This window comes from Crotalus tigris, unplaced genomic scaffold (assembly GCF_016545835.1).
Source record: "Crotalus tigris isolate CLP2741 ecotype Arizona unplaced genomic scaffold, ASM1654583v1 scf7180000024437.13266115, whole genome shotgun sequence".
NCBI classification, from domain to species: domain Eukaryota; kingdom Metazoa; phylum Chordata; class Lepidosauria; order Squamata; family Viperidae; genus Crotalus; species Crotalus tigris.
Window position 1 is genome coordinate 11238240 of NW_024100606.1, and position 11962 is coordinate 11250201.

General features: G+C 34.6%; 1 protein-coding gene across 6 annotated transcripts in view; it reads left to right on the forward strand.

Annotated features, from left to right (window-relative positions):
• RSU1 (Ras suppressor protein 1) overlaps window positions 1–10051 on the forward strand; it is a 114865-nt gene extending 104814 nt beyond the window's left edge. For 2 of the 6 annotated variants that reach the window (XR_005555218.1, XR_005555219.1), the window contains one exon: window positions 9578–9615. Coding sequence is in view for 3 of the 6 variants with exons in the window: in XM_039331737.1 (XP_039187671.1) it covers window positions 9578–9680 (103 nt within the window). In the remaining 3 variants the exon portion in view is untranslated. Of the gene's footprint in view, window positions 1–9577 lie in introns of all 6 variants that reach the window. The other 4 variants (XM_039331737.1, XM_039331740.1, XM_039331741.1 and 1 more) reach the window with 3 other exon arrangements.
• Window positions 10052–11962: the final 1911 nt, after the last annotated feature.

An 11962-nucleotide genomic window follows, 5' to 3' on the forward strand; every position in this document is an offset into this window, starting at 1 on the left:
TTTATACTTCTGTTTTGAAGGCGGGCTCTTTATTACCTACAGTTGAGATATTAGAAGAAAAGTTGGAAGAGAAATTGATAGAAGATATGCAGAGATTTGCAACAATCTCTCTTGACAGAAGATTCATTAATAAAATTGAGTACTTGTGGAGCTTTTAGAAGTAAAATAAAGGTGGAAGAAAAGCTAGAAGAGCAGCTGACTGGAAAAAATATGCAGGTTGAACCTTTGCACCAGTCCTCCTTAACAGAAGATTCATCAAAGAAATTGGGCATGACTCGCGCAGCTTTTAGAACTGAGGTATTAGAAGAAAAGTTGGAACAGCAACTGATAGAAGATTCGCAGGTTAAACCTTTGCAACAATCTTTTTTGACAGAAGATTCATTAATGAAATTGAGTACTTGTGGACCTTTTAGAAGTAAGATAAAGGTGGAAGAAAAGCCGGAAGAGCAGCTGATTGAAGAAGATATGGAGGTTGTACCTTTGCAGCAGTCCTCTTCAACAGAAGATTTATCAAAGAAATTGGGCATGACTCGTGCAGTTTTTAGAAGTAAAATAATGGAACAGCAGAAGGTTTTTCGTCATCTTCTAAGTAACAGATAATAGAAGGAGAAGTTGGAATATCAGCCGGCTTGTTATAAGGAGTTTTGTTAAATTTTTGTTATTTATGATTTTTGCCTGGGAGAAGATTTGATAGGCTTTAACCTAGGGATTTAATATCTGAGAGTATCTACTATGATTTCTGTTCGAGAGAATAGTTGATAGGTTTTAATCTGGTGATTTAATATTTGAGAGTACTTATGATATATTAAAAGTGGATAAGAATGTTATAAGGTTTTGATTTGGGAGAAAAGGGTATTACATTCATTTGGGTCTGGGGGGAAAGAGTTAAGAGCTAAGTTTATATTGTTTAAAAGAAATACACATCTCGGTGTGGAAAAGGTGGATAAATTATATGAAGAACAAATATGGGATTTAATGGGTAAATTATGATTAGAGTAGATATGATTAAAAGTATTGTTTGGATGATGAATAAATTCCGTTTTACTTATTGTGATTTAGTTTCTATTAGTTAAAGTTAAAATAAATATGGGATTTAATGGGTAAACTTTGATTAGAGTAGAGATGATTAAAAGTATTGTTTTGATTATGAACAATTTTTGTTTTAAATTTGGCATTATTTGATTTTGATAGTTGATTTTCTTTAATTTGTTTAAATTTGTTTTGTATTTGAGTTAAAGTAACTTATTGATTTTCTTATTTGTATAGTTGGATAGGTTTAGTTAGATTTAGTTTGCATTAGTTAAAGTTAAGTAGATTTTGTTTAATATGTTTGAAAACCCTGTGCCAAGCTCTGGGAAGTGGGGGGGAGGGGAGATTGGGGTGGGTGGGTTTTTTGGGACTGGGAGGGAGGGGGGTTGGGGTGGGGGGGTAGGTAGGTTAGATGATAGGATAATAAGGGATAACTTATGAGAGAGATGGTACTGTGTCCGAAGAGGGATGAGAGAGGAGGAGAAAGGTTAGGGAGGAAGTAGCATGGTGAGAGGAGAGGGGGAGGGGAGAGAGAGAGGAGGAGAAAGTCTTGGGAGGAAGTAGGATGGTGAGAGGAGAGGGGGAAGGGAGAGAGAGATGAGGGGAGGGAGAAGGAGGAGGGAAGTAAGGGAGAGTACAAGAGAGGGCGGATGCAGTTTCGGGGGGGTGGGCAGGCGACATCTAGGTGTATTTACTTTATCTTGTTAAATGTGAAATTTCTTCTTTTTGTTTATGTAATTGATAATTGGAAAATAAAAACTTTTTTGAAAAAAAAAAGTTAACTTATATTTTTCAATTTCAGCTTTGTGCCATTATTTAGTGGTGTTCATGAAAATGCAATAAAAGGCATATGTTCATTCTAAAATACAGTATTTTTTATTTTACCATTAAAAAAGCAAGTACCATTTCTATATCATTTATTTTATTATTAATACTAACAGATAAAAATAACAAAGAAACCTAAGAGAAGAATGTAGATTTTTTAAAGAAAAGACTGGGAAAAAGAAAAGAAAAATGCCCCATCCTATTTTCTATAAACTCATCTCTTAAACTTCAACTGTCTTATTGCGCAATAAAGGTCCAATAAACATTAACAAAAATACCTAACAATAGAGGTTTACAGTTTCTCTTTCCATTTAGTCTTAACTATTGATGGGTGGAATAAAAATGCTACTCTAAAGATCTGGCTGATTATGCAATGAACCATAATAATATCTGTTTCAATTCAATTCCATTTTTATTACAGTCACAGACCAGCATTACAAATAAAGGATTAAGAACAACAATAATTAATTAATTAATTAAATTTTAAAAATAGAAATAGACTATAATATATTGTGATTAGTGGTAAATTATCAGTGGGCAGCTAGAGTCTGCCTAATTTTACTTTGTACTGATCTGATAACAGCAATGTCCATAAAAAAGTTTTCCAGTATTTTATTAGGTGAAGTATTTATTATTATAAAGTGAGTCCATCCTTATAGAAAATGCAGCATAGTACAACCTGAACTTTAGCTTTAATGGTTCCTTGACCACAGGAACACAATCTCAGATCATGTGGTATTTTTTGTCCTGGCCCTCCAAAACTGCTGTGGGAAGTATATTGCAGCATACTAAAGTTAATGCCCTTCAGATTTTTAGGGGTTATATGATAAAAGTATTTCGCTGCTTTAAAAGGGGGAGTTTGACTGCTCCAAAAAATGTTCCTGGAAAGAGCAGCCCATAATAACCATAATAATAACACCTAATCCATGTTCTTAGAAAGACTTGATAGGTGGATAAAAATGCCAAATCCAGTATAAACATCTGACTGACAGGAATGAACTATCATAATAAAAATGAAAGTTATTAAATATTACCAGAAATAATAACCCCTTATTTATCCCAAGCTGAGAACATAACATTTATATAAAAACAAATATTACAAACTAATCCACTATACCATTGAACATTTCCAAAAGGCAAGCTATCCAATCCAGATAAACGTTAAACATCATCAAAAAGAGCAACTAATTTTCTATTTTTTTTCTTCTTCCTCCCAGCCATTCTTAATTCCCATAGATAAAAATCCAATTCCTCTTTTGTCTGATCTTTTTTCTTGAACTTGTTATCTTCTTTATGCAAGCTTATTTGTACTTTTCAGTAAATATATTTCAATTCAAAAAGGTAGCCAAGGTGGCGCAGCAGTTAGAGTGCAGTACTGCAGGCACTTTAGCTGACTGTGTTCAGCAGGTCAGCGGTTCAAATCTCACCGGCTCAAGGTTGACTCAGCCTTCCATCCTTCCGGGGTAGGTAAAATGAGGACCCAGATTGTTGGGGGCAATGTAAATATATATATATATATATATATATATATATATATATATATACACACACACATACACATTGCTTACTGGTGTACACCGCTTAGAGAGTGCTTGCACTTAAAGCCATATATAAGTCTCATAAATAAATAAATAAATAAATAGTCCACATTATTTTTTGGATATATTATTTGTATGTCTTTTTATTTTTAAATGATCATCCAGTTCCTCTTGTTGATCTATTGTTTCCATCTCTTTCTTGTAAGTTGTAATTTTAAGTCTCCTTTAAAGTCCATTTCAGTTGTCTTCAAAGGACTATGTTCATCTTCAGTAACCACTTTTTGTTCCAGTAAAGAATTAAAAAGCTCAGTCACTTCATACACCACAGATCAAAAATTTCCTTTAAAGTAGCCATCATTTGCTTTAGTAATCAACCTCCAAAGGCTTGTTTTGTATTTAAAAATAAGCAAAACATATTTTCCCAGAGTTTTCCCTTTCTAATTAATTTCAAAATCTTTCCTTAAATCATTTTCGCAAACCCTTAGCATTTAAACTGTTAAGAAACAACTCTAAAATCTAAAGTCATTCCTTTGCTGTCTGTTGCAAAAAGTTACAAAATAAATATCTTACAAAGGTGAAAAGAGGTAGTTTCATTTCTTTTAAACAGATTGAAAAATCAGCCAGTGACTTGTAGGCTTGTAGTTGTAAAAGTTTTTTTTTTAATCTTAAAGAGGCAGTACAAAAAAATTAAATTCAAAAGTGATTAAAAACACAAGCCTTGGTCAAGCCTTGCAACCACTGGGGAATCATCATGATTTGACAAGTAATTCTGATTTGAGCTTGTTGGTTTTCTGGCAGTTTGCAGTGCTCAAATTAAAAAAGCAATCTGTTCTTTAACCCTGAGTAATTCGGGGGGGGGGGAATAACAGTGGCCTACAGGTCTATTCTTCCTCAGAAGGGTCATTGTGAAAGACATTGAGCAGAAATCTGCAATATACTAAGAATAAAGATGTTCACCTGGCTTGCTCTCTTATTACCATTGTGTAGGACATGTTCCCAGTCCTCAGTTATATTCATTGTTCATGTTATACCAATGTCATTTCTAGGCATCTTCTCGTATGTTTTGTTTTTAATAACTCTCCTGCAGATCTTTATTGGGGCAATCTCATTTAGAGCTCAGGTTACCTCCTTATGCCAGAAAAACAACAGAACTGCCTGTCAAATCATTAGGAGATTCCCCAGCACTCTCACAAAGCCTTCAGGATCTGTCATCTACCTGGAGTGGGCCCTCTTAATAGGTTTATTACCTTCACAGAGGTCCAGAGTGCCCATGATATCCAGTTCATGAGTGATTAAAGAGTAAAGAAACAGATAATAACTAATCACCCATGAATGATTTTAAATGGATTATCAGTTGGAAAGGGGAGAAAATGTAAAAGAGAAGTGCTACTTCCAAATAATTTATTCTGAGTAGAAAGATAACAAGAGAGAAAAGGATTATGCATCCATATCCTTTAGCACTTTTTTATTACCCATCATTTTTCTAGTATAAATGAAAGATAATGAGTTTTTCTGGTTTGAATGTTGGACTTGGATCAGGGAAAAGCCTATTTAAATCCCTATTCAGTCATGAGGCTCACCAGCCCTTCCACTTTCTCTCAATCTAATCTAGCTAGAAGAATTGCTGGGGTTATAAAATGGTCAGGGAGTATCATGAGTTTCTGCAAAAATACATAGATTTGATTATTATTTACTACAAATATTTTTATCACATAGGTGTATAATCCCAGGAGCCTTATTCTAAACATTCATTAAAATATCTCTGAAAAGTGAATTTTGAGAATTTGAGGTTCCTGTTTCTAATGGAGAGTGTTGCACTGCTGGATCTTTATAACCTAAAATAAATGTTTCATCAGCTAGTTAATAACACACTTGTGCACTCAGATACACACAAATCCAGGCACAAACATATCACATATTGTGCCTAGCATTTGTACAGATATTGGGGTGGGTCACTGTTTCTCTTTACCCTATTATGTTAGAGAATATAGCCTGTGGCTGTTGTGTATTTAGCAAAAGATTTAAGTGGAGAGGAAGGGGAAATTCATTCAAGATATTTCCATATTTCCCAGTTCTTTTATACCACTTGTTAAAGTTATAATCCCTAATAACAAGATTTATAGCTAAAACGTGTGAGAGTTTCAAGTATGGTGATTTATGTTTTAAATTGTAACATTTAGCACTTCATACTTTAATTTAGACAGATCACCTATTTCCTTAAATGCTTAAGTAATGTTCCAAGCTGCAGTTATTGATTCTCTTGCATTTATTACAAGGAGGTCGTATTTGCCCTGTCCTCTTGGGAATGCGGCTCCCGAACTGCATCTTTGCCACTGACAGCTCAGACCTCTGATACATAACCAAAGGCCTTGCCTAATACCCCTGCAACTGTTCAGGGAATTTTTATTAAGTAAAGGCATCATTAAAGTGGACAGAATGATGAAGTTTAATGAGCATCTTTCTCCCTTTTTGTTAGTTTTGCTGTTGCAGCCAGAGTACTCTCATTTGTTACTCTCAGTGGGGCAGGATAGAGAATACAACAAGCTTTTTTAGCAAATTGGGTATCTTTTTAAAATACATACTGTATATATAAATATTTGCATATCTCATCTGATAGCAAACTTCTCAGCAAATATGTGTTTATAACTACCTATATAACCAAGAAAAAAACCATGATATAAATATATAAAATATATATTTATATATAAATATTTAACATATATTTTTACAAATAAACATCTTTAAGATTATACTAAGATGATTATTTGTAAAAATATCTTTTCAGATTCATATTAAAATCTGGAAAACAATGTACCCTTTTCCTTAATAAGAAAGCTGCATCTCACATCTGACTATAGTAGTTTAAAAAGATTCTGCCATTTATTGATGCAATTACAGCACCAATATTTTTTTTTTAGTTTCTTATGTGAGAAACTTATAGGTGGATCCTAGTTCCACAGACAATTCCTGCTCCAAACAATTTGGAAATAATATACTTGAAAAGCATTTTGAATTTGTTTTGGATCACAAGCTTAATATGAATCAGCACTATGATAAGACTGCTGGAAAGGCAAATGCAGTTTTAGACTGCATCAATAGATGTATGATTTCTAAAGCTATACAATATTCCATAAAAATCTTTCAAAGATTTTATAGCAGTTTCCATGAATGTTCACTTTCCTTGTGGATACATAAAACACTGGTAGCAGTTTTTCTGCATAAATGTGTATGTACAGCCACTTTCCAAGTGGAAGCAGATACCTGCAATCAACCAAGAATACTTTGCACTTGAGTTTGTAAAATGACAGGGCTGCTTTAATAATTCAAAAAGGTTTGCTTTGTATTCATTACTATCATTCCAAAGCACCTGTTTTGAAGGATTTGCACAGCTCTAATAATTTCTGATTCATTGGGAGTAAAAGTTCCACTATATTCTGCATACAATTTTATTAGACGTTACTATGTATAGTTCTGGGCACCAAACTGTAAGATTCAAAAAAAGAACAGATGTAGAGAAGAGTCACAAATATTAGATTTATAAAGTCGGAAAGGCATTAGAGATCATCTCATTCAACTCCCTGTTCAATGCAAGATTCACTAAGCACCCTAAAAGATGGCCACCCAACCTCAGTGAATAAGAGCTGGTGACTTCATTTCTCAGCCTGTTCTATTGTCTGATAGCTTAGATGTATTTCCTGAACAGTTTCCTTCTAGTTTTAATCTTGAACTTTTGATCTTGCCCTCTAAGGAATGAATCCACAAAGAATGAATTCAGATGAACAGATTCTAAGTCTTACAAAGAAATGCTGAGGGACCTGCCTATTTTGTAGCTTTCAGAAGAAAGGATAAAGCAGAGATATGCTAGCATCTTTCAAGGATCTGAGGAGATATCACATAAAAAATTACCATGCATAATATGAACAATAAAGTTAAAGGAAAGCAGATTCTGGTTAAGTTGTCAAAAATTTCTTATGAGTAGAAATTCAGTTGGACAGTTGCCAACAGAGGTAGTGAGCTCCCATTCCTACTGTGTTCAATAAAAGCTGATTTATTCCAGTTCTGTGCTTCTATACTGTAAAGAGCTATTATATTATTAGTGCAATGTAGTTAATGCACCCATGCACTATAAACAATTAATTTGGCATTATTCTGTCATGTCATTGCAAAGGGTGTTATTTTTATTATTGCAGCCATGTTATTGTCAGTATTCAAGAAACTTCTTTTTCAAGCAAATTCACTGAAAGAAAGCTATATTTTATATTCTGAAATTTACAGATAGATCTGGTCTAGAGAGTTCCTTTGTTAAATTATTAACACGTCTTTTTTCAATTTTGTGACACACAGTCATAGAATTGAAGCTTGGCACAGAAATTAGCACGGTAAGAACTGAACTTGTATATGTTGTGTCTTAGAACCATTGAGGATCATATATAGGTAATCCTCACTTTAACAACCATTCGTTTAACAACTGTTTAAGTTACAATACTTAATACCTTAAATGATATACTTAACAATCACAGAAAAAGGTCATAAAATATGGGGTGACTCATTTAAGAACTGACAATGGAAATTTGGTTCACAACTTGGCCTTAAGTTGAGGTTTACCTGGATAGAGGGAGGGAGGGAGGGAGGGAGGGAGGGAGAGAGAGAGAGAGAGAGAGAGAGAGAGAGAGAGAGAGAGAGAGAGAGAGAGAGAGAGAGAGAGAAACACACACACATATATATATACACTTGGTGGTGCAGGGATGAGAATGCAGTATTGCAGGCAAACTTGGCCCACAGCCTGGAATTTGATCCTAACAGACTTGAAGTTGACTCAGCCTTCCATTCTTCCAAGATTGGTAAAATATAAACAATATTTTATATTGTTGGCAGGAGCCACAACATAGCCAGAGAAAGACAGATTGGAAAAGGTATTGGCATATCCTCAGTGATGGGATTCAAATATGTGAACAACTGGTTCTCTGTGAGGATGGCGCTTCCGGAAGTCCGTTCTGGGCCTGGGCAACAAAAAATTAGCTACCGGTTCTGCCAAAGTGGTGCACTGGATATCTTCCTTTTGCAAGTTCAGTGCAATTTTTAAACCTGCACTCCATCTTCCAACTTACATAATGAGCAGTTTCTTTTAACTTTTTCTTAAGTGATATGCAAATGAGGGTAGTGTTCAACAAGATAGAGACCACTCTTTAGGGAAGGAATTACCAGAATAGGCCCTTCCTGTTTCCTTAAACAAGTTTAATAAAAATCTACTAAACTAATTGAATGAAACACACATGTTGTATGTATAAATCTATCTTATTAAGGTTTTCCAATATTTGTCCTCTCTGATTGGTGGCCACAGTCTCAATACTGTAGAAACATTTGTTTTGAAGGTTGAATATGCTGAGCTTGGTGGCATATGTATGATATAAAACAGATACCAGATTTTGCTTGCTTTTATTATCATATTTTATTATTAGCATGGCTCTTCTCCAAATAAGAAAGTTTAGAGAACCTTTTCTCTCTTGACACCTCAAACAACCTCTAAAAGACACTTTGTCAACAGAGCAAGTCTTACATTTGCATCCTGTTTGTTTTGAAGGCTTTTAATTTTAGTTTAAGTTAAGAATTACTCATAAATTATCCATTAATTGCTCTCTGGTGTTTAGTGTAAATCCTTTCAGCCTTAGAGTCTATTTAGCTTTCTTGTGAGTGCCAGCGATCTTAATTGCAGGATACTTCGTCAACATTTAATCAGGGGTCTGTATTAATGTGGCATTGATGTGTTGGTAGCTCTTTTCCAGCAATCCATCATGTGTGAGAAGCTGGCACTATTGCTTGGTGTCACTTTATCAAGCCCTTGAGTATTCCAGTTAGACTGCAAGCTCACTTTTCTTGATATCGCCATTCTGTCTTATTAGTTCAATCCAATTTTTGTCAGTGTCTCCAAATCTTTAAGAATCTAACAAGTTTTTCTTATTTTGCCTTCCCTGTTGTTTTTCTGTCCCCTTTTTCCTTCCAACTCTGATGCAAAATAATAATAATAATAATAATCAAGATTTGAACGTCATAGGGAATTTCAAAACTTGCTGAACTGTTTTTCATAAAATTACATTCTTGTATTAAACAAAATGTTTTACATGCTGTGTTGAAAGCCCTGAGTTAGTCATAGGGCTAACAGTGTTCTTTATGTAATCTCTTTGCAGCCTTTACGGAAGACACATGCAGGCAAACCCTGAACCTCCAAAAAAGAACAACGATAAGTCCAAAAAGATCAGCCGTAAACCATTAGCAGCCAAGAATAAATAAAGCACCAGCATATACCATCCTTATTACATTCTTTCTTTTGCATGTGCCTAAATTTTTATGTTCTTATCATAGGAAACTGTTGTTTTATAAAGAAAAGAAATAAATACCTTTTTATATCCAGAGGCACAAGAAAAGTGCAAATTGTCTAAGATAGTTAATCCATTGTTAGATTTATTAACCATCAATTGCTTAAGTTATACAGCCATTTTATTTACCAAAAAGAATGTAATCTATTCTAAATACATATGTAAAATGTTTCTTTTAAAAAAATAACTAGTTCCCACAATTGGCTACATGTTATTGCTGCATCACACCATGTATCATTTATATTTTATGTTATCTGTTATTAATAAATACAGCTTTAAAAAACATTTTTGGAAGGACCTGTGATTTTTACTAAGTCTGTTACCCAATCTAAAGCACCTCTAGAACTATCAGTAGTTGTCCCCAGGTAGATTTCAGGTAGATGAGTTATCCCTAATTACTATTTTGGACTTTTTTTATTAAGTGGATTGCCTTATCTTAATGTAGGATGTTTGTTGGACTCCAGCTCTTGTGAATATTTGTGAGCACAACTAATGGAATCTATGAGTCGGAATCCAACAATAGGCAATCGGTAACTTCTCCATTCATGTTTTGCCTGGAGAATCCAGACCCCTTTTGCCTATAGAACAGAATGATCTAATATCTGTTTACTGCCATTAAATTTCATTGGTTTGGTTTCAGATCTTTTGGCTCTACTCTTGCATTGAAAACGCAATCTCAATCTCCTATGCAAAAGCCAACTTCTTTTTTCCCACTCTTTCCCTATAGGAAAAGACACTTATGAACACTGTGGAATGTCCAGGCAGATCCCCAGGAGTCCTTTTTACATGGCAAAGAGAATGAACATAGGTCCAATCTTACATGCCCTTTCTATATTTTCTGTTCCAACATATCAGTGGGGGGAAAAAAACACTGCCTTCATTTTTAGTGATACAAGCGTATTTTCTAAGTCAGTTACAATATAGAGCAAGGTATCTAACCTTGGTGATTTTAAGACCTATGGACTATCCTAGCTGGAGAAATCTGGTAGTTGAAGCCCATAGGACTTAACGCTACCAAGGTTGGCACCCCTGACATAGAACTTTTGGTGTTAGAAATTATTTCAGCTTTCTTTTTTTTAATTGATAACGTTATTCCTATCTGCACGGTTCAGTCTTTGCCATCTCCCAGTTCCTCCTTTCTAAAGGAAGAAAGCAGAAAGCTGTCTTAGAAGTAGATTTCCAACTGCAATTTCTGGAAAAAACTTTCTCATTTGAAGAGTTCCTGTCAATATCTGATGTTTCTTTAATGTAGCAAAATAAGAGAGGATTCTAATAGTACTTCCTTTCCCTTGGGGGACAGCAGGGGAAGGGAGTTTGAAGGTTTCCGCTAAATTTGTTGCCAAAGGAAGTATCTGTAGTTACTTAAAGCCTATACTGTTTCCAAACTTAATAACCGTAGTTGATTAAACAGCCTCCTCCTTCCTACCTTTAATGATCAAGAAAATATGAAAGTACAGTGTTTCCAATTCATAGCACTATAACAGCTAAAACAAGTGGTGGCTGAATGCATTCATAAAGCGAATACATTAATGTGAATTCCCCCCCCCCATGCTTTCTTGTTCCTTCTTCTAGCTAAACATTTGTGCATGTCCTATGGCAGGCAGCACCAGTAACAAACCCAATTCTGGTCTGATGCAACTCCCGGTCAGAAGAGTGCATATAGATGTGCATAGTGCTATTGTTAGCAGAAAAACAAAACACAAATAATTTGATTCTTTACTCTGAAAAAAATGATGAATTTAGATGAGGGAGAGGTAAAAAACAGACTTGAAGCACCTTGGAGTTAGCCAAGTTAATTACAATGAAAATATACATGACCATTTGTTTAAAAATCACTAGACTAAATCAGCAACTACTTCTTGGAAATCCTAAGCACTCTTACAAACTATTAACAGGGCATACTTAAAAGGTTAAAAGAGAAAAGGCTTCTGATTTACAAGAAGAAACGTAGACTGGTAATTAAGGAAAAGTAATTTTTACGTATTTCTTCCATTAGATGTGAAGTGTGTGATTCCCATTTGTGCTAATGGGCAGGAGAGAAAAGAGGATAATTTCCCAAGAACTCCACAGTTCAATAGGCTAGTATGCAAAGGCAAGTATGGTCCTTTCTGGGCAGAGTGTACAGTAGAGCAGAATCAAACACTTTGCCTTTATTATTTACTTAATATATTGCTGTTTGTTTAGAAAATCCCAAAA